Source organism: Ornithorhynchus anatinus, chromosome 1, assembly GCF_004115215.2.
Source record: "Ornithorhynchus anatinus isolate Pmale09 chromosome 1, mOrnAna1.pri.v4, whole genome shotgun sequence".
NCBI lineage: Eukaryota > Metazoa > Chordata > Mammalia > Monotremata > Ornithorhynchidae > Ornithorhynchus > Ornithorhynchus anatinus.
In genome coordinates, this window is record NC_041728.1 from 70,787,391 (window position 1) to 70,813,297 (window position 25,907).

General features: G+C 45.8%; 1 protein-coding gene and 2 non-coding genes across 4 annotated transcripts; 1 reads left to right on the plus strand and 2 right to left on the minus strand.

The window, feature by feature from the left end:
* Nucleotides 1–1,097: 1,097 nt before the first annotated feature.
* Nucleotides 1,098–25,627, minus strand: GCM1 (glial cells missing transcription factor 1). Of its 2 annotated transcripts, none has more exons than XM_029061508.2 (6): nt 25,509–25,627; nt 21,159–21,297; nt 11,205–11,457; nt 7,831–7,943; nt 3,548–3,676; nt 1,098–2,741 (listed from the first exon to the last, which is right to left on the minus strand). In XM_029061508.2, the coding sequence occupies exons 2-6, from the start codon at nt 21,228–21,230 to the stop codon at nt 2,004–2,006; spliced, it is 1,305 nt and encodes a 434-aa protein (XP_028917341.1). In that variant the 5' UTR covers nt 21,231–21,297; nt 25,509–25,627; the 3' UTR covers nt 1,098–2,003. The 2 variants fall into 2 exon arrangements, with proteins under 2 accessions (XP_028917341.1, XP_028917350.1); XM_029061517.2 differs by having other exon boundaries at nt 21,159–21,360.
* LOC114816922 lies at nt 17,157–17,294 on the minus strand. The gene has a single exon (XR_003764731.1). It is a non-coding gene; the product is annotated as a small nucleolar RNA SNORA7 (small nucleolar RNA).
* LOC114816223 lies at nt 23,802–23,940 on the plus strand. Its single transcript, XR_003763989.1, has one exon. It is a non-coding gene; the product is annotated as a small nucleolar RNA SNORA7 (small nucleolar RNA).
* Nucleotides 25,628–25,907: the final 280 nt, after the last annotated feature.

Sequence of the window (25,907 nt, forward strand, 5' to 3'; positions counted from 1 at the left end):
GACTTTTCTTTCTTTTGTATGTTTCCCCAGGTGCCTAGTAATGGGCATCCAGCAGGTACTTAAGCAGTGTGGCTTAATGGAAGGACTTGGGAATCAGAGACCATGGGTTCTAATCCCAGATCTGCCATTTGTTGGCTGTATGACTTGGGGCAGGTCGCTTCACTTCTCAGTGCCTCAGTTACCTCATCTGTAAAATGGGGATTAAGACTATGAGCCCCACATGGGACAACCTGATTACCTGTACTAACGCAGTTCTTAGAACAGTGCTTGGTACATAGCAAGCACTTAACAAATACCATATTATTATTATCATTTCTAGGCTGTAGCCTCATTATGGGCAGGAAACATTTTGCTAATTCTGCTGTATTGTATTTTCCCAAGGGCTTAGTACAGCACTCAATAAATGTCATTGATTAATTGATTGAATACCAGTGATACTGATCGTTTCCCTGGTTGTACTCTCCCAAGTGCTCAGTACAGTGCTCTGCACGCAATAAGTGCTCAGTAAATACCACTGATAGTAATATCTGTTTCCCCCTCTAAACTGTAAGTTCTTTGTGTGCAGGGGATGTGATTACCAACTCTGTTATATTATTACTCTCCCAGTGTTTACTATTGCGCTCTGTATGGAGTAAGTGCTCAGTAAACACTATTAATCCCCAGTTATCCTGGCTATGTCATTCCCTCAATCTCTTCAGCACTCTTCTCCACTTTTCCTTTAATCAAAGATTTTTTTGTTCTGTTTACTATTTCATCTAATCATGGACCCTATTAATAATCAATTGATCATATTTATTGAGTACTTACTGTGTGCAAAGCTCTGTACTAAACGCTTGGGAGAGTACAATACAACAGAGTGGGTAGACACATTCCCTGCCCACAATAAGCTCCCAGTCTAGAGGGGGAGACAACTGTCAATTTATGGTGGCTCCTCTTTCTCACTGGGTTGTACAGATCCTTCTGCCTTTTACTGTTTCCATATTCATTAATTAATTAATTCATTCAATAGTATTTATTGAGCGCTATGTGCAGAGCACTGTACTAAGCGCTTGGAATGTACAAATCGGTAACAGATAGAGACAATCCCTGCCCTTTGATGGGCTTACAGTCTAATCGGGGGAGACGGACAGACAAGAACAATAGCACTAGAACAATAGCACCCCCAACTTCTTAATACAGTGCTCTCTGCACTCAGTGCTCTAGACACAATGTGCTCAGTCACAACTGTTGATGCTGATATAGACAGTCGATTCTAGGCTGTAAGCTCCTGGTGGGCAGGGATTCTGTCTACCAACAAAGTGTCCTAATACTCTCCCAAGTGCTTAGTACAGTGGTCTGAACTAAGATTGTCTGAGTGATTGATTATGAGGGCAGTTAACTAGAGAAGGGTTGATAACCCTGGCAACTGTATCTGACCCAGAGTCCCTCAGGGCCTCTACCCTGTAGGCTCTGTTGCTCTGAGCTTAAATTGAGCTTCTTTATTTAGCAAATATTTTAAATATTCGAGTGTGAACACAACCTTGAACCCAAAGTCCCAAAAACTCAATATTTTTCATGCTCTGATGTGGCAGGGTCATTCTATTCATGTGTTTAATAGCTTTTTTTTTTTCATTCTTCCTATTTTCTGTCAGTTTTAACAGCCCCACTGGAACTGGGATGTCTCCAGGTTGTGTCTGTGATAACTCTGTGTGTTTGGTGGCCTTTGATAGTCTATCAAAGCCTCTTGGGATTTGCAGCAAGGTGAGTTCTGCTGTTTCATAAAGCCAATAAATTGGAGATTGGGTGGAGGAGAAAAACAAGGATTTCATTCTCCGGGTTTGGACTGTTCATCCGGATTTGGTCCCGCCCTAGTGACGGTTGTGAGGAAAGGTGACCTTGAAGAAGATCTGCGAGAAGAAAGGGTCTGGATGGACATTTTCCTGATCCGATTTGGATGGTGGGGTGATTTCCTTTGGGAAATGCTGCCGGCCTCCCCTGAGCGAACACTGGGTCGGAGCCTCTGCTCACCGTAAAGTATAGAGACCGAAGAAGCTTTCCCCAATGCAGGGATCTAGGGCCCTGCATCTTGGTGCTGCTTCTTCTTCCAAATTCCACCTGTTGCCCTTGGCTGGGAGGGTGAATTGGGGGTGAGGACAGGGAGGGCACAGGGTGTATGCAAGCAGGAAAGGGTCCTCCTGGGGGAGGGGGTACCCGGGAAGGACACCGCTGCTACTGAAATCCACCAGCAGTTTCTCTTCATACGGGTCACTCCCAGACAAGCCAGGGGGAGGCCGCCATGGGAGGTGTCCAGCCTTGGCTGCGGGGGTGCTCCTGGGGGATGCCTGGGCACTGGCTTCCGCTGTGTTCGTGGGATGGGCGATGTCGATGGGTTGGTCAGTCAGACCAAGAGGGTGGCCAGCCCGGGGCTGGGCAGGGTAGGGGATCCTGGTCAGCGTGGCCTCCGTGGCCCACCCAGGCATCTCTGTTCTGCCGGAACGGGGGCCAGGGTCTGGAGGCCCGGCCGGAGCCCCAGCACCGCACACTCGATCGACAGGGCGGACGGAGGCGGGAGCCGGGATGGGGAATGTGGAGCTTCCGGAACCGCAACTCTTGGAGACGAGGGAAAAGCAGGAGCTCGCTACCTGATTCTGGGCAGTGTTCTCTGTCCAACATCCACTGGAACTGTCCGGCAGCAGGGGACCTTCTAGGGGAGGCCTGAATAAGGCCCAACTTTCTGGATTCCAGGTGTCCCAGGGCCTGGGCTTAACAGAAAAAGACAAAGTCCACACACGTGCACACAAACACACTCCTTTCAAGGCAGAGCCCAGATCCCAAATATACTGAGTGATTTCCTTTCGATCCACTCTTGGGGAGCCCCTAACCATGAAAGCAGAGCTCCAAGGACATCAGAGGAAGAAGAAGAGCAGGAATATGCTCCCAAGTGCACACAGTAAGCACTAAGTAAATAGAACTGATTGATTGATTGGTGGGATGGATAGAGACCAGTCTGGCAGAGCCCAGCCATTTCACCACGTACGTCCAGAGTTCCTCACTGGCTCTCGCTCCAGCCACTCTCCCAGGCCCCACCACACAGCTGAGGGAGAGAGAACTCCTTGCTGGCAGTGTTGCCTAGTGGAAAGGCTTGTGAGGGGGAGTCAAGTGACATGGTTTCTAATCTGAGGTCCGCCTTTGGAAGCAAAAAGGGGTTGCAGTTTCTGTCTCTTGAGTGGGGAAAGGGGACTAGGGGGTAGAGGAGGATGAGACCCAACAAAGCACAGGAAAAGGTGGAGGAGGGCCCTTCCAGCATCCAGAATTCCCAAGTGGCCTCTCACAGAGGTGCTGACCTGTTACCTTAGATTATTTTTACCTTAGCTAGACCGTAAGCTCATTGTGGGCAGGAAAAAATGTCGATTTTTGGACCGATGTGGCCACCTGGCCTCGCACTGCCAGGGGAGCGGAGCTTGAGGTGGGAAGCCAACATGCTGTGCCTCCTCGTGGATGGTGAGGGGGCCGGCTGAGCACCATGGGGCCAAAACCAGAGAAGAGGCTAGCAGGAGGAAGGAATCACCTTGGAAGCCGAGTTCCTCTGGAGGTTGGTCTGCCTGAAGGAAATTGAGAGGGTGCATTTTTGCGCGGATCTTCTAGCTTCTGCTTCTAGCTTGGTTTCTGGCTTGGGATGGTCATGTGCACCTTTGGACTGAAGGAAGGTCAAAGTCAGAGGAACAATAGACCACTCAAGCACTCACCTGGCCGGCTCCTACCTCACCTTGCTACTCTCCTATTACAGTCCAGCCCACACGACCCACTCCCCTAATACTAGCTTTTTCACTGTACCTCGATCTCATCTACCTAGCTGACGACTTCTTGCTCACATCCTACTCCTTGTCTGGTATGCCCTTCCTTCTCATATCCAACAGAAAATTACTCTACCCACTTCAAAGCCTTATTGAAGGCACATCTCCTCCAAGAAGCCTTCACTGATTAAGTTTTCTTTTCCTCTTCTTCCACTTCCTTCTGCGCTGCCCTGACATTCCCTTTCCCTTAATTCATTCCCCTTCCCAGCCCCACAACACTTATGCACTTATCTGTAATCCATTTATATTAATATTTGTCCCCCACTTGACTGTAAGCTCATTGTGGGCAGGGAATGTGTCCCTTATATTATTATATTGTACACGTGCTTAGTAGAGTGCTCTGCACACAGTTAATGCTCAAAAAATAGGATTGATTGACTGACTGTAAGATCAGCTTCCGTATAGTCACTAATTGATAGATTCACTTGCAGCTATTATTTATTCCTGCTCTCTCGCTCTTTCAATAATTGTGTATTTGCCAGTGGCTGCCTGCCTGACTTCCTGCTTAAACTGGAAGCTACTCTGGGTTAAGTAAGATGAGGATAATTTATACTTCTGTATTTTCCCCCAGGCTCCGGCATAGTGATCTGTACATGCTAGGTATTCAGTACACTGCTCTATACACTTAGGTGCTCAGTACAGTGTCCCTCACCCAGTAGGTGCTCAGTACACTACTCTGTAGCCACCCCATCAGTGCTGGTGATCTGGATCATCAGAGAAATCATGTGGCCTAGGTAAAAGAACATGGCCCCAAGAGTGAGAGGACCTGGATTCTAATCCCCACTGCATCATTTGCCTGCTCTGTGCTCTTGGGCAAGTCACTTCGCTTCTCTGTTCCTTAATCACTTCATTTGTAAATTGGAGACTAATTACCTGTGCTCCTTCCTACTTTGACTGCGGGCCCCAAGTGAGACAGGGTTGAATCCAGCCTGTTTAAATTCTACCTACCCCAGCACTCAGAACAGAGCTTGACATATAGTAAGTCCTTAACAAATGCCGTAATTATTATTATTACTATTATTATTGTTACTTTCAGGATGTACCCATTCATAGGTAAGTACACACTAGATAGGATTTGGTGTCTAGACTGTTACAATGAATGCCTGCAAGTTTTGAGCGTTTGGTTGGACAGGCCACCATTTCACATGGCCAAACAACAACCTTAGCCTCAAAGAGAACCTCTGAAATAGTTGCAGGCTATTTTGGGTTATCCTGGTTTGTGGATTTTCAGGGCTTCTCCTTCTCCTCCTCCCTTTGGGCTGTATCTCTGCCCACCAGCACATTATTAGGAGGAGGAGAAGGAAAAGGAGGAGAAAGAGGAGGAGGAGGAAGGAGAGGGTGTAAAGTCAGTCGGTTAAATGCTGTTCCTTGTTGACGGCTTTAACGGAAGATTTGGTAGCAATAGAGTTGATTGTGGAGGATATGTGGCTTTCTTTTACAATGACGATGGTATTTGTTAAGTGCTTGTTAAGTGCTTACTATGTGCCAAGCACTGTTCTAAGCGTGGGGTAGATACACGGTAATCAGGTTGTCCCATGTGGGCCTCACAGACTTAATCCCCATTATACAGATGAGGTAACTGAGGCACAGAGAAGTTGAGACTTGCCCAAAGTCACACAGCTGATGTGGCAGAACCGTGATTAGAACCCATGACCTCTGACTCCCAGGCCCGTGCTCTTGCCACTAAGCCATGCTGCTCTGCTTCTCCCTCTCCCCACCCACATCTACTTGGACAAACGACAGGAGCAGCCTCAAGACCAATGGAGAGGTTCTGCCTGGTGGCCTCCCCAGCATTACTGTGCCCTGAGGCTGCTTCCAGAGGTGAGAGGAGATGAGTCGGACCAGACACATGGAGGCCTATGACACTCTCCAGGGACATTTGCCATACTGGCTGGTCTATAAAGCTCTCCAGTGCATGAAGTGGGAAAAGCTGTCTCTTCTGCCAACTGTGACCTTGGTTCAAAATACGGTACTTGCCTTTTTAGCCCAATTAAGGCTCTTTTCTCAGCTTTGTAAGCCCCTTACACACAGGCTGGGGAATCAGAGGCTCTGGGTTCTAATCCCAGCTCCTCTTCCTAACTTCTCTATGCCTTGGTTTCCTCATGTGTAAAACAAACAAATGGATTTTAGAGCAGCTTAAGCGAAAGTGGTCTTTGGAAGGCCAAATGACTTAGATTAGCATATTTTGGACACATAATCAGGGGAATTAATTCTCTGGAGAAGACACTAATGCTAGGAAAAGTTCAGGAAAAAACGTGGAAGGCACAGACTAGCAACTAAGTGGATAGACACCATAACAATAATAATGGAGAACTGTTAGCAAGGTTACAGATTATGGCAGAAGACAGAATGTTCTGGAGAAAATATATCCATAGAGTCACTATGAATAGGAAACGCCTCGACAGCACTTGATAATAATAAAAATGGACCTCTAATATCCGCTCTCCCTTCTCCTTCAACTCTAAGCCCCGCATGGGACAGGGACTGTGTCTGACCTGATTACCTTAAATCTACCCCAGTGCTTAGTACAGTGCTTGGAATATAGTAAGTGCTTAACTACTACCACATCTACTAACAAACTCTGGAAGACATGTTCTGAGGTCCAGAAATGGGTTAAAGGGCCTACTGAAAATATACTTAGACAACTGAATGCCTTGGTATACTTAATAAGCAACCACACAGCAACTTATTTACATACTTCCTACCTCCTCCATCCAAATGGGGCACATGTGTGGGTTTTCATCTTCTCCCACATAACCTGGAAAGCCAGAGTTCCCTTCAGATGCCAAATGTAGTAGAATAAATCTTGAGATGCAAATTTAACATTTTGCCTTTTTGTTTCTTTGGAAACAATCAAGTAGTTTCCTAGAAAATAATTACCTCCCCCCACCTTCGTCCTTCCTCAGCTTGGTAAGCTCCCTGTTAACTTTCTTCATGCCAGCAAATTCAGTAGTTTCCCAGGAACTGGGTATGGAGAGGGATGAAAGAATGATGGTACAAGCATCTTTGTTCCAAAATGATAATTGTTTATGGCTTTGAAAGGACTTTATAGAAGACACAATATGAGAATAGTGGCATAATAATTATGGTATTTATTGAGTGCTTACTATGTGCCAGGCCCTGTAGTGAGCACTGGAGTGGATATAAACAGATCGGGTTGGACACAGCCCCTGTCCCACTTGGGGCTCACAGTCTCAATCTCCATTTTACAGATGAAGCAACTGAGGCACAGAGAAGTGAAATGATTTGCCCAAGATCACATAGCAGACAAGTGGCAGACCCAGGATTAAAATCCATGACCTTCTGACTCCTAGGCCCACGGTCTACCCACTATGTCATGCTGTTGGGCTATTCCTAGTGGAAAGAGTACAGGACTCTAGTGGTCAGAAGACTCAGGTTCTCTTTCACTCGCCTGCTGAGTAACTTAGGGCAAGTCAACTAACTCTCTGTGTTTCTAGTTCCTGTAAAATAGGGATTCAATGCCTGTTTTCCCTCCCCTCTGGCTCCTCTAGACTGTAAAGTCAATGGGGGCAGGGAATATGTCTGTTCATTGATATACTGTCCTCTTCCAAGTGCTTAGAACAGTGCTCTGCACACAGAAAGCACTCAATAAATACTATTGAACAAATGAATGAAAGAATTAATGAATGTGAGCCCTGGTGGGAGACAGGGGCTGTATTCTGTCTGATTATCTTATGGCTACTCACCCTGCTGGGCAGCAGCATCATGGGAAAGAGTCAAGGGCAGAGACTCAAGTTCACTGTATGGAAGGTGGCAATGGTAAACCACTTCTGTATTTTTTACCAAGAAAACTCTATGGATACCCTAGAAGAATGATCACAGAGGGAGAGCGGAGCGTTCTGGGAGAGATGTGGCTACGGTGTCGCTATGGGTCGGAAACGACTCGATGCCTAAGACAAGACCCCAGTGCTTAATACAGTTCTTGCACATAGTAAGCACCTAAAAGCACCGTGATTATTATTATTTTGGATCCCACCTGGAAAAATATGAAGCGTCCGTCATGTCTCCAGAAGTTGGTGACGGGGTAGCCGCCATGCCCCCGACACGGAATGAGTTTCAGAGGGCCATCGCAGTTGGGGCAGCGCTTCCCTGCAGGAGAAGAGAACAGGGAGGTGAAGCAGAGGTGGAGGTGAGAGGGGAGGGTCAGGGAGGACTGAGTCAGATGGTGTGGGCCATCAGATGTGTGGGCCATGGGGAAGGGGAGGAATGAGGCTGGCATTGAGGGGGAAGATAATTAATAGGTAGGCATAATGGCAGACTCAATCTCCTTCAGCTCCGAGGGCACATGTTCCATACGAAGCCAAGCCTGGAGGGGTGGGCGCCTTTTACCTTTAGGGAATCGAGGTGAAACGGAACCCGATGGAAAGTGGAGAGGGTGGCGAGGGTGGCACCGGGGTCCATGGAAACAATAATAATAATAATCATAATAACAGTGGTATTTGTTAAGCACTTACTACAGGTCAGGTATTTTACTGAGAAGCAGGCTTAGTGGATAGATCATGGGCCTGGGAGTCAGAGGTCATGGGTTCTAATCCCGGCTCTACCACTTGTCTGTTGTGTGACCTTGGGCAAGTCACTTAAATTCTCTGGACCTCAGTTACCTCATCTGTAAAATGGGGATTAAGACTGTGAGCCCCATGTGGGACAACCTTGTATCTACCTCAGCGTTTAGAACATAGTAAGTGCTTAACAAATGCCATCATTATGATACAGGCAAATTGGGTTGGACACAGTCCCTGTCCCGCATGGGGGCTGACACTCTTAATTCCCATTTTACAGATGAGGGAATTGAGGCCCAGAGAAGTGAAGTGACTTGCCCAAGGCTACACAGCAGATGAGTGGCAGAGCGGGAATTAGAAGTCAGACCCTTCTGACTCCCAGTCATGTGCTCTATCTACTAGGCCATGCTGCCCAACCAAGGAGCACCTGCACATTCTCTGAACTCTGCTCTCCAGCCTCGTGTGCACTCTCTACCAGCCATTCTCACTTAAGTTGCTTTGTTTGGATGTGGCAGCTCAGAGAAAAAGGCAGGGAGGGAATATGCACCTCCCACAATATAATCCCGCAACCTTTCAATCGATTCATCAATGGTATGTATCGAGCACTCAATGTGCAGCGTGGCTCAGTGGAAAGAGCCCGGGCTTGAGAGAGAGAGGTCATGGGTTCGAATGCCGGCTCTGCCACGTCAGCTGTGTGACTGTGGGCAAGTCACTTAACTTCCCTGTGCCTCGGTTCCCTCATCTGTCAAATGGGGATTAAGACTGTGAGCCCCATGAGGGACAACTTGATTACCCTGTACCTACCCCAGTGCTTAGAACAGCGCTCTGCACATAGTAAACGCTTAACAAATATCAAAATTATTATTATTATTACTGTACTAAGTGCTTGGGAGAGTATGCTACAACAGAGTTGGAAGACATGTTCCCCTGCCCACAAGGATCTTAGAGTCTAGATGGGGAGACAGATGATACTATGAATAAATTGTGGATACGGACATAATAATAATAATAATAATAATGATGGTATTTGTTAAGTGCTTAGCTATGTGCCAGGCGCTGTACTAAGCGCTGGGGTGGATCCAAGCAGATCGGTCTGGACACAAGTCCCTGTCTCACATGGGGCTCACAGTCTCAATCCCCATTTTACAGATGAGGTAACAGGCCCAGAGAAGTGAAGAGATTTGCCCAAGGTCACACAGCAGACAAGTGGTGGAGCCAAGATTAGAACCCATATCCTTCTGACTCCCAGGCCTGTGCTCTCTATCCACTAGCCATGCTGCTGCTCACAAAACTGTTATGTGGGTGAGGGTGAGGTATTCAGAGGGAATGTGGGGTGTTAAGAAAGTCCCCAGGAGGGTGAAGGGGAGGAGGGGCCAAGTAGAAAAAAAGCTTGGGCCCGGAAGCCGGGAGAGCTGAATTCGTGTCCTAACTCTGCCACCTGCCTGCTCTGTGACCATGAGCAAATTACTTAATCAGTCAATCAAAGCAATTTATTGAGTGCTTACTGTGTGCAGAACACTGTACTAAGTGGGAAAAATACAGTATAGTACGTAGACACGTTCCTTGTGGGCTTCAGTTTCCTTGTTAGTAAAGTGGGGAAAATGATTCCTGCCTTTCCAAACCTTTTGAATGCTGAACCCCATCCAGGGGATTATGTCTGGTCTGTTTATTTTCATAGTGCATAGCACTGTACTCAGCATTGGGGAGTACCCTATGACAGAATTGGTAGACACATTCCCTGCCCACAATGAGCTTACAGTCTAAAGGGGGAGGCAGACATTAATACAAATCGTATATATGTATATATATATATATATGTATATATGTATATATGTATGTGCTGTGGGGCTGAAGGAGGGGTGAATAGAGGGAACAAATCAGGGCGGTACAGAAGGGAGTGAGAGAAAAGAAAAGGAGGGCTTAGTCAGGGAAGGACTCTTGATGGAGCTGCACCTTCAATAAGGCTTGTATCTACTCCAGTGCTGAGACCATTCATTCATTCAATAGTATTTATTGAGCGCTTACTATGTGCTGACCACTGTACCAAGCACTTGGAATGAACAAGTCGGCAACAGATAGAGACAGTCCCTGCCGTTTGACGGGCTTACAGTCTAATCGAGTCCCTTGGCAAAGAATAAGTAGCTTATTCTTAAACACTATGCATCTTAAGCGGAGAGAAAAGGCAGGGAGAGACAAGACACAGAGTAGAAGACGGATTGCTTTGGGCTACCCTTGTCTTGTCTTACGCTACTGAGTTATCTCTGATCCAAAGCGAAAAGCGATGGACACATCTCTCTCAGAACACCCCACCTCCATCTACAATCGTTCTGGTAGTATATCAGTAGAGTTTTCTTCCTAAAAATATGGAAGTGGTTTACCATCGTCTTCCTCCGTGCAGTAAACATGAATCTCTGCCCTCGACTCTCTCCCATGCCGCCCAGCACAGGTGAGTTTTGACTTGTAGCAGATTGCCCTACACTTTCTAGCCACTGGCCAAGCTAGGAATGGAATGGACAGGCCTCTGCTTGACTCTCCCTCTCATAGCCAAGACTGGTAGAGTACTGGAAACTCTCCAGGTGCACCCCTGGGAAGGGATTTGATATCTTACTCTCATCCACTGCAGATTTTCACTTCCTGTCTTGAAAAACAGAACCCCTCCTTTAATTTTTTTTTGGGGGGCAAGGGGAAAGGTGCTGAGCTACCTTAGTGGTCATCAACTACCAAATCCACGGCCGGGCCAGTGTTTGACCCCTGGCCGGTCCAGAGTTGGGGGAGGAGACTTTTGGAAGAGGGCCTTCGTCTCTGGAAGCCGAAGGGCACGAGGCTAAGCGCCAACCCTTCTGAGACTCACGCTGCTGCTTCTGCCGGGCCTTGTCGCAGATGGCCGGCCTCAGGTAGACCTTCCCTCCCGCGGGCAGCGAGCAGTCGTGAGCGCAGGCCACCACGCCCAAGCAGGACTTCTTCAGGATGCGGGAGTTGTGGTTGTTGGTGTTGCGCATGGCCCAGCTGCTCAGATGCCTCTGAGCTTTCCGGTCCTCCGAGCTGTAGATGCGCTTCGTGGAAGAGTCCGGCCACTCCTGAAACCAGTCCGGGGCTTGCACGTCCTAGGAGGAACCCAAACAACACCACTGTTCTCGTCCCCGCCCGACAACGTGGCCGGAGATGGAGACCATGGGGCCGGGCTGATGGTGATGTCACTGCTGAGCGGTCCTCTAATGTGAACCTTCTCAATGCCCCTGACCTCTCACCCACATCCTACCTCTGGCCTGGAATGCCCTCCCTCCTCATATCAAACAAATAATTTATCTCCCCCACTTCAAAGTCTTTTTGAAGGCACCTCTCCTTCAAGAAGCCTTCCCTGACTAAGCTCTCCTCTCTTCTTCTCCCACTTCCTTCTGCGCCACTCTTATTTGCTCCTTCATTCATCCTCTCTCATACTCCTACGGCACATATGTATATATCTGTAATTTATTCATCTATTTATTTATATTGATGTCTGTCTCCCCCTCTAGACTGTGAGCTCATTGTGAGCAGGAATGTGTCTGCTGTTATATTGCACTCTCCAAAGCATTTAGTACAGTGCTTTGCACATAGTCAGCACTCAATAAATACAATTGATTGAATGAGTGGGGAGAGGCATGTGGGACCAGTAGCCACACTAGCCGGCATGGACAGATACTAAGGAGCGGCGTGACCTAGTGGAAAGAGCATGGGCCTGGCACCTGGGTTCTAATCCCTGCTCTGCCCCATGCCTCCTGTTTGACCTTGCACAATTCACTTTCCTGTGACTCATTTCCCTCAATTGCAGAATGGGGATTCAATGTCTGTTCTCCCTCCTACTGAGACTGTGAGCACTGCATGGGACAGAGACTATGTCTAACTCAATTATTTTGTGTCTACCCCCGTGGGTTTTTTTAAATGATATTTGTTAAGTGCTTACTATGTGCCAGACAGACACTGTTCTAAATGCTGGGGTACATACAAGACAGTCAGGTTGGACACAGTCCATGTCCCACATGAGGCACACAGTCTTAATCTCTATTTTATAGTTGAGGGAACTGAGGCCAAGAGAAGTTAAGTGACTTGCCCAAGGTCACACAGCAGATGAGTTGGCAGAGTTGGGATTAGAACCCAGGTCCTTCTGAATCCCAGGCCAGACTCTATCCACTGAGGCACACCAATCAACACCCAGCAGGCATTTAACAAATACCAAAATAACATTATTAATTAAAATAAGAAGCGCTTATCATCTTTCAAGTGGACTCATTCAGTGGACACCTGAGTGTAGAGCACTACACTATGCACGTGGGAGTGCACAAGAAAAGTGTGACACATATACCCTCAAAGAGCATACAATCTAATGTGGGGTACAGACAGACAGACATAAATGAGTTACACAGAGTGGAAGCAGGAGAAAGAACAAGGTACATATTGAGCACTTACTTTGTGCAGAGCACCGTACCTAAATGCTGTGATTAAACAATAGAGCTTGTGGACAGTAACCCTGCCATCAAGGAGCTTACAATCTATCAGGGGAAAGAGACAGTATAATAAATAACAGTTAGGAGAAGCAATCAAGTATAAGGTTATGAACATAAATGAAGCAGCAGGGGAGAATAACGTGGAGAGATGAGAGGTTAGTCAGAGTGGGTTTCCCGGAGGAGATATAATAATAATAATTACGGCATTTGTTAAACACTTACTATATGCCAAACACTATTAGTCTTAATCCCCATTTGATAGATGAGGTAACTGAGGCCCAGAGAGGTTAAGGGGCTTGCCCGAGGTCAGACAGCAGTGAAGTGGTAGAGCTGAGATTATGATTTGAATAGGACTCTGGAGATGGGGAGAATGGTGGTCTGTCAGGTGTGAAGGAGGAGGGAGTTCCAGGCAAGAGAAAGGATGTGAGCAAGGAGTTTATATAGACAGATATGAGACAGGTAAAGTAAGTACGCTGCTGGGTTGTAGTGGGAGATGAGAGAGGATAAGTAGAGGGGAGAGAGCTGATTGATTCTACCTATCTCTCTACCTGAGAATGGGCATAAAATACATACATGCGAATGATGACAATTGGGTTCACAAGAATTGAGTGTTGTTACTAACTGGAGAAAGCTTCCTGGAGAAGGAAAATTTCAAGTACCTGAAGGGAATTTGAAGGAGAACCAGTGTGGCATAGTGCTAGAGCACAGACCTAGGAGTCAGAAGGACCTGGGTTGAAATCCCAGCTCTGTGCATTTGTTATCCCACTTCCGTCACTTCATTCATTCATTCGTGTTTCTTAAGCGCAGAGCACTGTACTAAGAACTTGGGAAAGTGCAATATAATAATAATCAGACCCATTCCCTCCTCCAGAAGCCCAGCTTCCTTTCTGATTTCCATCTTGAAATTCCTTAAGCCCCAGGAGATCCCTGACCTAATGGACATTCCTGGCTTCGGGCCCTGCCAGGGGTGCATTCCTTCTCCCTCCGCCTGTCTGGGATCTTTTCTGCCTGTGCAGTGTGCTTTCCCAGGGGATGGCTAGATCTACAGGGTCTCCTGTCTGGTAGCTTTTTCCATGGCCTGCCTGCAGCACAGATGACTCACAACTCTGGGCACCAACAGGGGAATGCAGAAGTTTGGTACCCAAGATTCAAGGATCAAACCATCAGTGGTCTTTATTGACCACTCGTGGTGTACAGAGCACTGTGCTAAGCCCTTGGGAGAGTCCAGTACAATACTGTAGGTAATCGTGATCATGACCATGAATGAAATCACTTCAGTTTAGCCATTTTGGGGGGGAATTTATTAAGTATGTACTATGTATTAAGCACTGTTCTAAGCACTGGGGTAGAAGCAAGTTAATTGTCAGCCACAGTCCCTTGTCCTGCATGGAGCTCACAGTCTAAGTTGGAGGGAGAACAGGAGAACTGAAGCACAGAGAAGATACGTGACTTACCCAAGGCCATAGCAAACAATTTCAGAGCCGAGATTAGAACCCAGGTCCTCTGACTCCCAGACCCCTGCTCTTTCCGTGAGGCCACGCTGCTTGTCATTTCAGCCTCCTCCCTGACTACCACCTTTTTCAGAGTGTTCACAAGCCATCCAAAGGACTAGTTTTATCATCTTCTCTTCATTTTCCTCCTCGCCCTTCCAATTTTATAATGGATAGTCTGGTTTTCAGCTGGTCTGTCCCCTGCCTGACATGAAGGTGGCAACAGAAGCCCTTGTGTCCAGCATTTTTCTTTTAACCACTCACCCCCCCCCCCCCCCCCCGTTCAAAGCCTTACTGAAGGCACATTTCCTCCAAGAGGCCTTCCCAAACCCCCACTTTCCTCTTCTCCCATTCCCTTCTGCATCACTCAGTCCTTTATTCATTCCTCCTCCCAGCCCCACAGCAGTTATGTATCTCTAATTTATTTCTTTATATCTGTGTCTGTCTCCCCCCCAGACTCTGAGCTCGTTGTGGGCAAGGAATGTGCCTGTTTATTGTTCTGTTGTATTCTCCCATCCCAAGTGCTTAGTACAGTGCTCCGCACACAGTAAGTGCTCAATTAATAAGATTGAATCAAAGGAGCGAACTCCTGCCACTGAGTCCTGAGGCTCAGAAGTGGCCCCCTTGGATACATGGAAACCTGGAAGAACACCTTGACTGTGGAGCAAGGGGTGGGAGGATTTCTCGGTATAGAGGGACTGCTACAAAATGCTCTACAAAATATCGCTGTGCTGTTCTCTGTGCCCAGTGAAACCCAAGTAACGTCAGGTGCACCTGGGTGTCGGGTAGTCATTCATATGTCCATCGGCAGACGTGCTAATGCTAAGCAAAAGGCAGAAGATAAGGAGCGGGGGAAATATGGGCCTCATGCTTAGAGTGGGAGCCCTATGTCGGACAGGGACTGGGTCTGACCTGATTAGCTTGCAACCACCTCAGTGCTTTAGAACAGTGCTTGACACAAAGTAAGTGTTTAACAAATACCATTAAAAACAAAAGAAGAAAGAAGAGAAGGAGGAAGAGAAGAAGTAGAAAAGGAAGAGCAGAAGTCAAAGGCCTGGAGAATCGTAAGGTGGATAACTAGCTTCCAGATAGCCAAGAGACAACACATGGATTGAGACTATTACCGACTAACTACATTTCATCTCAGGTTGGTTACTCTCTTTGCAGCCAGGTTGTATCCTATTTTCTGCTTCGGGTCTTAGAAGAGAAGTTTCGGACTGTGAGTTCTAGATTGCGAGCATGTTGTGGGCAGGGAATGTATCTGTTGTTGTATTGTACTCTCCCAAGAGCTTAGTACAGGGCTCTGCACACATTAAGTGAATTGTACTTGACGAGCTCTTAGTACAGTGCTTTGCACGCAGTAAATGCTCATAAATACGATTGAATGAATGAATTAAGCACTGTATAAGTACAATTGAATGAATGAATGGGTTTCCTCAATTCTGAAGGTGGAGGACCATTCAAAATGGTGGAGTGAATCTTGAAGGCCCCAATTCACCCTACCCACAAGACCTTTGGGATGTGATTGTGGGCCGGTGCTCAGGCGGGGACCTCAGGTGATGTTTCAACCAAGGGATGTTTCAACCAGGGTTTAAAATAATGCTAATTCATTTCCTCACTTTGGTATATCAATCTCCAGTCATTCAGTAGCATTCATTGAGTGCCTACTACATACTAAGGGCTTGAGAGTTTAAGTTTGTTGTGGGCAGGGAATGTACCAACTCTGTTAATAATAATAATAATAATAATGTTATTTGTGAAGTACTTACTATGTGCCAAGCACTGTTCTAAGCGCTGGGGTAGAAACAAGGTAATCAGGTTGTCCCATGTAGGGCTCATAGTCTTCATCCCCATTTTACAGATGAGGTAACTGAGGCCCAGAGAAGTGAAGTGAGTTGCCCAAGGTCACACAGCTGACAGGTGGCAGAGCTGGGATTAGAACCCATGACCTCTGACTCCCAAGCCCATGCACTTTCCACTAAGCCACATACTCTCCCAAATGCTTAGTACAGTTCTCTGCATACAGTAAGCGCTCAATAAATACTATTAATTGATTACAGTAGAATTAGCAGGCATGATCCTTGCCCTTAGGAAGCTTTCCATTTATAGGGGGAGAAAGACTGAAATAAGTTACTGAGAGGAGGAAGCAATAGAGTATTTAAGAAACGTACAAAAGTGCTAAGTGTGTTGTGAGTTTCCAAGTGCTAAGGTATCAGGAAAGTGTTGAAGTAACATTTGGGGGGCTATAAGATGGGTAGCACTTGGGGGGCTATAAGATGGGGAGGTTAGAAATTAATTGGGGGAAGAGAAGAAGGTCCCATGTTAGTTTTAATTTCTAACTCAAGTATACATAACCTTGTTATCCTTAGTTAAGAAGTTTAGCATTTACGCGAAACATTCTCAAGATTTCCAAACTCCACATTTGACCTACTTTCAGCGGCCAGAATTATCTGTATTCTCCCGTAGACTGTACGCTCCTTCTGGGCAGGGATTGTGTCTACCTTCTGTATTGTACTGTATTCTCTCAAATGCTAAGTACAGTGCTCTGCACACAGAAAGCATTCCGTGCCATTGATTGGTTGAAAGATGCATGATAGTTAAGTCTTGGTCTCATCTCATGCCGTAGAGTCATTTCCGACCCATAATGACACCACGGACACATCTCTCCCGGAACGCCCCACTCTCCATCTGCAATCATTCTGGTAGTGCATCCATAGAGTTTTCTTGGTAAAAATGTGCAAGTTGTTTATCCCTGCCGCCTTCTGCGCAGTAAACTCAAGTCTCTGCCCTCAACTGTTTCATGCCGCTGCTGCCCAGCACGGTTGAGTTTTGACTTGTAGCAGATTGCCTTCCACTGACTAGCCACTGCCCAAGCTAGGAATGGAATGGATAGGCCTCTGCTTGATTCTTCCTCCCATAGCCGAGACTGATAGAGTCCTGGAAACTCTCCAGGTACGAGCCTGAGAGGGGTAAGTCTTGGTACCCACATGTAATTGCATGACTGGGATCCTGTAATTTATTTGTAGCGATGTCTGGCTCCCCAGCTCTAGACTGTAAGCTCTTTGTGGCCAGGGAATGTGTCTGTTTATTGTTGTATTGTACTCTCCCAAGTGCTTGGTACAGTGCTCTGCATACAGTAAGTGCTCAGTAAATATGATTGAATGAATGAATGATCCTCCCCTGACCTCAGTCAAAACCTTGAGAACTCTCTCGCATCTCTTAGAAACTTTTGCAGCCTGTGTTTGTTCAGCTTTGATTATAAATGGTCCTCTGCACACACTAAGTGCTCATTAAGTAGATTTATGATTAGCCTCAGAGACTAAGGCTGGCTTTAAAATAATGAATAAAAACTGGTAAAAATTCATCCAGAAACCCTATGGAGACCCAAGGACTCACCCCAGATACTGTATCCCCTCAGACATGACAATGCCGTTTATTTGAAGCCCAGCTCAGCCGCTCACCACCATGCCTGGGGCTGTCCTCATGGTCTGAAGATGTTGCTACTGTGTCAGGGGAGATGATTGTCAATGTGTGCGAGTGTGACTGGTGAGGCCAAGGTATGATCCATGATCCTATCTTTGTCAAGAGCACCTAAAAATTGAGGCTTGCAGGAGTTTAGAGCGCGAACCTAGGAGTCAGGATCTGGGGTTCTAATCCTGCCTCCGCCATGTGTCTGTTGTGTGACCTAGGGTAAGTCACTTCACTTCTCTGGGCCTCTGTTACCTCATCTGTAAAATGGGGGTTAAGACTGTGAGTCCCACACGAGACAGGGACTATGTCCAACCTATTTGCCTGTATCCACCCCAGTGCTTAAAACAGTGCCTAAAAAGAAAAAAAAAGAAAAGAATATTATTTGTTAAGCGCTTACTATATGCCAGGAGCTAGTCTAAGAGCTGGGGTACAAGATAATAGGGTTGGACACAGTCCCTGTCCCACACAGGGCTCACAGTCTGAATCTCCATTTTACAGATGAGGTAACTGAGGCACAGAGTAGTTAAGTGACTTGCCCAAGGTCACACAGCAGACAAGTGGTGGAGCTGGGATTAGAACCCAGGTCCTTCTGACTTCTAGGCCCATGCTCTATCCACTAGGCTATGCTGATTTTTCTAATAGTTTATCTATTTACTAGCTTGTTAGTTGCCTGTTGCTTAATAGTTTCCTATTTACTTGCTTTGTTGCCTGTTACTTGCTATGTTTTGTTTCGCTGTCTTTCTCTGCTTCTGGGCTGTGAGCCCCTTGTTGGGTAGGGATTGTCTCTAATTGTTGCTGAATTGTACTTTCCAAGCACTTAGTACAGTGGTCTGCACACAGTAAGTGCTCAACAATTAAGATTGAATGAATAATAGTAAGTGCTTAACAAATACCACGATTATTATTATTATTGTTCTGACTCATTTTTGCCTGGACACCGTAAGTATGGCCAAGTGAGGGCTTCTGGCTGCAGTCCTCTGACATACATCTCTCGGATGAGGTGGCTAGTCTAGGGCGCCTAATCCTCCTCCCTTCACCAAGGAGGGCAGCACATTCTGAAATACAGGTGCTCAGTCCCCCAGGGCCCAACTGAAAAAGGCAACAGAGCATAACATTAACAATGATAATAGTAATAATTTAAATTGTGGTATTTGTTAAGTGCTCACTATGTGACAGGCACTGTACTAAGCAATGGGGCAGATACAAGGTAATTGGGTTGAACACAGTTTCTATTCCACGTGAGCCTCATAGTCTTAATCCCCATTTTGCAGATGAGGTAACTGAGGCACAGAGAAGTGAAATGACTTGCCAAGGTCACAGAGCAAAGGGAGGAGCCGGGATTAGATCCCTGGTCCTTCTGACTGCTAGGCCCGTGCTCTATCCATTAGGGCATGCTGCTTCTCTAAGAGATTGGTGGGGGAGAGAGCAGGCGAATGATACACTCCTCCCAACAACCAAAAAGCGGATCCTGTCCTTTTGTGGTTACAGTCCAGGACTGCATTTCTGTTGACCTGAGCAAGCCTCTTCCTTAGAGAGCTTCACAAAAGGGGAAACAGCACTCTGGGAAAAAAGTTTTTTTGAACATCAGAAACCAGACCGGGCAAAGTCCTGACAATTCTCACCAGGAGAGTAACCAAATTCTCACTTTGGACCAATTCTAGCTGGAAAAAAAACAATTTCTAACATTGAAAGGTTGCAGTGTTCTTTTACTTAATAATGCTCATTGACAGGCTCAGGTTTTACGCTGAGTTGAGGATATATCTAGGTGGAGTGATTCCTTGAAGCAGCGGGGCTCAGTGAAAAGAGCCCAGGCTTGGGAGTCAAATGTCATGGGTTTGAATCCCGGCTCTGCCACTTGGCAGGTGTGTGACTGTGGGCAAGTCACTTCACTTCTCTGTGCTTCAGTTACCTCACCTGTAAAGTGGGGATGAAGACTGTGAGCCTCACGTGGGACAACCTGATTATCCTGTATCTACCCCAGTGCTTAGAACAGTGCTCTGCACATAGTAAGCACTTAACAAATACCAACATTATTATTATTCCTTGCATAAACATCACAAAACTTAGGGAGAAATGGATGGTATTTTACTTAAATCTCCACATCACACTGGAATCCAATCTATGGGAATCTCTAAGGCTCGAGGCAAGTCAAGCAAGGTCTTGCATATCTCTCTGATTGTCCTACTGCCTGGACTCAATCGGAGTTCCAGTTAATAGCAGGAACAGAGTCTAGTCTTTCTCAGGTCTTGGAGGAGCCTAGGACAGTGGAATGGCCCCCATAGCCACATGGGAAACACTTGGGGATCACCTGGGTCTCTCAACCTATAAAAACTCTTGTCAATTCTTGGTAATGAAGGATGGGGTGGGGCTGAAACCACCACACTGAGAGAAGCAGCTTGGCTTAGTGGAAAGAGCATGGGTTTGAGAGTCAGAGGTAGTGGGTTCTAATCCCTGCTCTGCCACTTGTCTGCAGTGTGACCTCGGGCAAGTCACTTCACTTCTCTGTGCCTCGGTTACCTCATCTCTAAAATGGGGATTAAGACTGTGAGCCCCATGAGGGACAACCTGATTACCTTGTATCCTCCCCAGTGCTTAGAACTGTATTTGGCACATAGTATGCACTTAACAAATGCCATCATTACTAGTATTACCCTTCTTGCAAAACACCCAGAGGTGCCAGGTCTATGGATTGTCAAGTCCAGAGGTTCTAGAGCTATGGAACATCACAAAACTTCTGTCAATTTCAGAAGTTCCTGAACTATGGACCGTCAATTCAAGAAACAGCATGGCCTAGTGGATCGAGCACGGGCCTGGGAGTCAGAAGGACCTGGGTTCTAGTCCCGGCTCTGCCATTTGTCTGCTGCGTGACCTGAGACAAGGCACAAAGCACACAAGTCTGAGGTAAATGAGTCTCAGTGACCTCATCTGTAAAATGGGCATTAAGACGGTGAGCACTCTGTTGGACATGGACTGTGTCCAATCTGATTACCTTGTATCTACCCCAGCGCTTAAAACAGTGCCCGGTACAGAGTAAGCACTTAGCAAATAACATTCCAGAGGTTCTAGAGCTATGGACCATCAACTCCAGAGGTGACAGGTTATAGGAGAACTGTCAATTCTAGAGGTTCCTGAACTATGGACTATCAATTCTAGAGATTCTGGAGCTAGGGATCAATTCCAGAGATGCCAGGACTGAGTTGTGGCACAATCTTGCCCCAAATAAACCCTGGCTTTTAGCATGATGCACTTACTGACTGTCATCTGTTGATTACCCGTGGAGCATTTAATAAATATTTGAGAGAAGTGATGATGATAAAGGGATGAGAGTGTTGAGAGGATTTCACAGGGCACGTGGAGACTTACCTGAGGTAGCTTCATGTCATTGATATCCCAGTTTATCTCTCTGCCGCGAGGAGGAAACTCTTCCGGTTCCATGCTGTTTCCACCTCCCCACGGCTTTCAGCAGGGTTACACTCTTCCCCAGATGTCAGGTGTTCGCAACCTGAGGTTTCAAAGGGGTTTCAAAGTCACCACACTCAAGCAGTTCGGATTGGGAAGCCTTTGCCTTAAGGTAAGAAGGTACAAGTGAGGCTGCCTGTTAAAGATAAAAATCAAGGTTCTCTGCCAGAAAAACTTGTTCTCTTGAAAGTTTTGCAAAAGTCCACATACCAGCGGTCCAAATATGGGAGAGGAAAGCATAGCTGCCAAGTTCTGTCTTTCAAAGGCCTTGGGACAAGAGAAGTGAATGCTGGTAAATGTGTTGGGATTGTCCATCTCCCTTTGGCTGCTTCGGTGGGTTTATTCTCCCTGTCTCTCTCTGTCTCTCTCAGGGCTCAAGGGACTGAAGGGCTCTGCAGTCACTCACGGCATAGAGCAATGTGAATTTTCCAATGGTCCTAGACTGTGAGCACCATCTGGAACAGGGATTGTGTTCAGCCTGATTATCTTGTATCTACTCCAGTGCTTACACCGACATCACCCAGATGTTTACTTGTTTACTAGAAGCAGCGTGGCTCAGTGGAAAGATCATGGGCTTAGGAGTCAGAGGTCATGGGTTCTAATTCAGGCTCTGCCATTTGTCTGATATGTGACTTTGGGCAAGTCACTTAACCTCTCTGTGCCTCAGTTCCCTCACCTGTAAAGTGGGGATTAAGACTCTGAGGCCCATCATGTGACAACCTGATGAACTTTTATCTCCCCCAGTGCTTAGAACAGTGTTTGGCACATAGTAAGTACTTAACAAATACCATAATTATTACTGTTGTTGTTTCGATGTGTATATATCTATAATTCTAGTTATTTATATTGATGTTATTGATGCCTGTTTACATGTTTTGCTGTCTATGTCCGCCCTTCTAGACTGTAAACCCGTTGTGGGCAGGGATTGTCTCTCTTTATTGCTGAATTAAACTTTCCAAACACTTAGTAGAGTGCTCTGCACACAGTAAGCACTCAGTAGATATGATTGAATAAATGAATGAATGACATAGATGACCAGGCAGCACCAGACCGCTGGCAGAGCATATTGTACTCTCTCAAGTGCTAAGTACAGTGTGCTGCATACAGTAATTACTCAATAAATGCTATTGATTGATTGATACCATAGGCTCCCAAGGACTGGGCCTGGAGTGGAGATTAAACACCTGAAAGGTGAAGCTGGTGAGATTGCACTATCAGTAGCAAGATGGATTACTCTACAAAAAAAAAAAAACCTGACCAAAAAAAGCATCCTTTTTGGTCAGGGTGGCATTAGCCAGGGACTCATCTTTAGATTCAGCATCACCTGATATCTTTGGTACCGAATTGATCCACTCAGTACATTGGCTGCCTCTCAAGATCATTTTCAATAGACAGTTTAAACCCTTTAAATGGAGAATCAATTTGAAAAGTCAAGTGCTCTTTGGTAAGAGACCAAACAAAATCCATTGCTTGATCCAATATTTCTTTTTCCTGAAGCTCATAGGGATGTAGTACAATGGTTTTAGGCAGGACTAAGTCCTATAATAGACCAGGTTTTCTAGATTCTATTCCTGGCTCCAGCACTGATTTATTCTTTAAACTGCATAACCCTCTTTGTCAATTAGATGTTATAGAAGTTTTTTGCGAGGGTGGGAAACTTTAATTCATTCAATCATTTATTGCTTACTGTGTGCAAGGCACTGTACTAAGTGCTTGTGAGAATACAATAAAACAACAAACAGAAACATCCCCTGCCCATAATGAGCTTATAGACTAGAGGGGGAGAAAGACATTAATATACATGAATAAATAAATAAATTGCAGATATATACATATATACATTTGTGTTGTGGGAGTGGGAGGGAGGATGAATGAAAGAAGCAAGTCAGGGCAATGCATAAGGGAGTGGGGAGAAGAGGAAAAGAAGGGCTTAGTCAGGGAAGTCTTCTTGGAGGAGATGGGCCTTCAATAAAGCTTTGAAGTGGGAGAGAATAATTATCTGACTTGAGACTTCATCAGTGAGATTTCCTGAGCAAAAATGCAGAGTAACCTAGGAAAGCTCATTCTTATTTTTACACATATACAAGGATGCATTAATAGGAAAACAATGCTAGTAAAAACTCAGGTAGAAAATAGGCTGTAATCAGAGCCAAAGTTTAGAAAAGCAACACGGTATAGTGGGAAGTGCACAGGTCTGGGAGTCAGAGGACATGAAATGGCTTAGTGGATAGAGCACAGGCCTGGGTGTGAGAAGGACCTGGGTTCTAATTCCAGCTCCACAACATGTCTGCTGTGTGACTTTGGGCAAGTCATTTCACTTCTCTGCACATCAATTACCTCATCTGTAAAATGGAGATTAATAGCATGAGCCCCACGTGGGATAGGGACTGTGACTAACCTTTCTTTCATTCAATCGTATTTATTGAGCACTTACTGTCTTCAGAGCACTGTACTAAGTGCTTGGGAGAATACAACAATAAAAAAGAAACATTTCTTGCCTACAGCAAGTTTACAGTCTAGAGGGGGAGACATTCATTACTATAAAGTCCCCTCTCAGAGCTGCACCTGGAGAGTTTCCAGTACTCTACCAGTCTCTGGCTATGGGAAAGAGAGTCAAGCAGAGGCCTACCCATTCCATTCCTAGCTTTGCCAGTGGCTAGCAAGTGGAAGGCAATCTGCCACAAGTCAAAACTCCCCTGTGCTGGGCAGCAGCTGTATGGGAGAGAGTTGAGGGCGGAGACTCAAGTTTACTTTGCAGAAGGTGGTAATGGTAAACCGCTTCCATATTTTGACCAAGAAAACTCTATGGATGCACTACCAGAATGATTGCAGATGGAGAGTGGGACGATCTGGGAGAGATGGCATAAGGCATGTACATAAGTGTTGTGGGGCTGGGGGCAGGGGGGATAAATAAAGGGATAAATCAGGGTTACGCAGAAGGGAGTGGGAGAAGAGTAAAAGGAACTTGTATCTACCCCAGTGCTTAGAACAGTGTTTGGCTCAGGAAGCGGTTAACAAGTGTTAGCAAGTTAATTAGTGCTCAATAAAATATTGCATGAATGAATAACAATTATTAATCCCAGCTCTCTGTTCTATTAATCTCAGTTCCCTCATTTGCAAAATGGGGAATTCAATAGCTGTTCTCCCTCCTACTTAGCCTATGAGTCCTATTTGGGACCTGATTATCTTGTATCTACCCCACGCTTAGTACAGTGCTTGGCATATAGTAAGCACTTACAAATACCACAATTATTATTATTGTTAATAATTGAGTGTAGTCAAAGATCATGAAAACATCTCATCCCATTAAAAACCATCAAGAAGTTGGAGAAGCTTGGTAGCCTAGAAAGTCATTTCTGTGTTTGAAAAGACAAGTTACTGGTGAGGTCACCCTTAATAGAGAAAACTGAAAGAACGACTGTGAAAAACCAAGAAATCAAATCCACCTGTAGTTTCCTATGAGACACACCTCTGAGCCATTCTCTGATTTAAGCAACTACTACATTCTCACTTAAATGTGAAATCCAAGAGTGAATGGCATGGGATTTATTAAAACATCTTGAAATAAGCCAATTTGTTCCATAATTTGAAAGTCAGTGCTAGCTGAGGTGATCCGAATGTAGATTGTGCTGACTTAGAAAACAATTTAGTTGCTTCTTCCAGCACAGTCAAGTGTTTTTGTTTTGATGTATCTTTACCGGGGAAAAGAGCATTAAATACTAGAGTGAAAGGGAAAGATAAACGTAACAAGGGAGAAAAATACAGCTTTACGGTCAAGAAAGAGAAGAAAGCAAACACATCGGTAATGTAGATTTTCCATAAGGACTGAATACTTGAATCATCACCAAGCAATAAACTGTCTTGTGCCTCTTCAAGTAGTTAGTAATAATATTAAACTCTGTTCAGTCAATGGTGCTTAAGTGCTTACTATGTTCAGAGCATTGTACTTTCCCAAGCATTTAGTACACTGCTCGGCGCACAGTAAGTGCTCAACAAATACCATTGAACGAATGATTGTACCTACTGTGTGCAAAGCGCTGCACCAGGCCCTGGAAAACATTTTGCGGGTGGGAATTTAGAAAGTCCCTTTCCCTCAGATGGTTCACCAGAGAAAGAGTGAATTTGCCCACCGTTCATTTACTCTATCCTGTTTCTGACTAGTCCCTGTCCCTAACGCAGCATTTCAAGTCTTAAGCAAGTTTTATCTGGGTCCCTTCTAGTCAGAGTTCCCTCTGGCTCTCCAACCTGTCTTACCTTGGCCCTCGCCGGGAGATGCAAAACCTCCGTGTCACCGGGGCAAAACTTCAATGCCAGGTTAGGCTTGAGACCCCTTCTTAGCAGAGGCAGCCCTGGCCTTCCCCCAGGTCAGGGTACACAATGCAAATCAGCTGCTCTGGCATCTGGCCAATCAAAACCCAGGATCTCTGAGACAGGGACCGGTAATAAAGACCCGGCAGCAAATTAGCCAATCAGATAAAATGCCCCCAAATTCCAAGTACAGTTGACTAGCAGGTTGGATCATGGGACTTTTACTCTCCATAGACTCAGTTCATTCCACTGGCAGAGTCAAGTATGAAGGAATCTCTTTGGGACTCTGTTGTTGGTTTGGTTTTTTTTCCCCATGATTCAATTGTATTTATTGAGCACTCACTG

What these genes read in the sequence shown, in the direction of transcription:
- GCM1 (XM_029061508.2), bottom strand. Translation starts at nt 21,230, where the DNA reads ATGGAACCGGAAGAGTTTCCTCCTCGCGGCAGAGAGATAAACTGGGAT. An exon ending in GGCCCGGCAGAAGCAGCAGC is followed by an intron (nt 7,944 to 11,204) that starts GTGAGTCTCAGA and finishes CTTCTCCTGCAG; the next exon opens with GGAAGCGCTGCCCCAACTGC. An exon ending in GACGCTTCATATTTTTCCAG is followed by an intron (nt 3,677 to 7,830) that starts GTGGGATCCAAA and finishes ACCTTCCTTCAG; the next exon opens with TCCAAAGGTGCACATGACCA.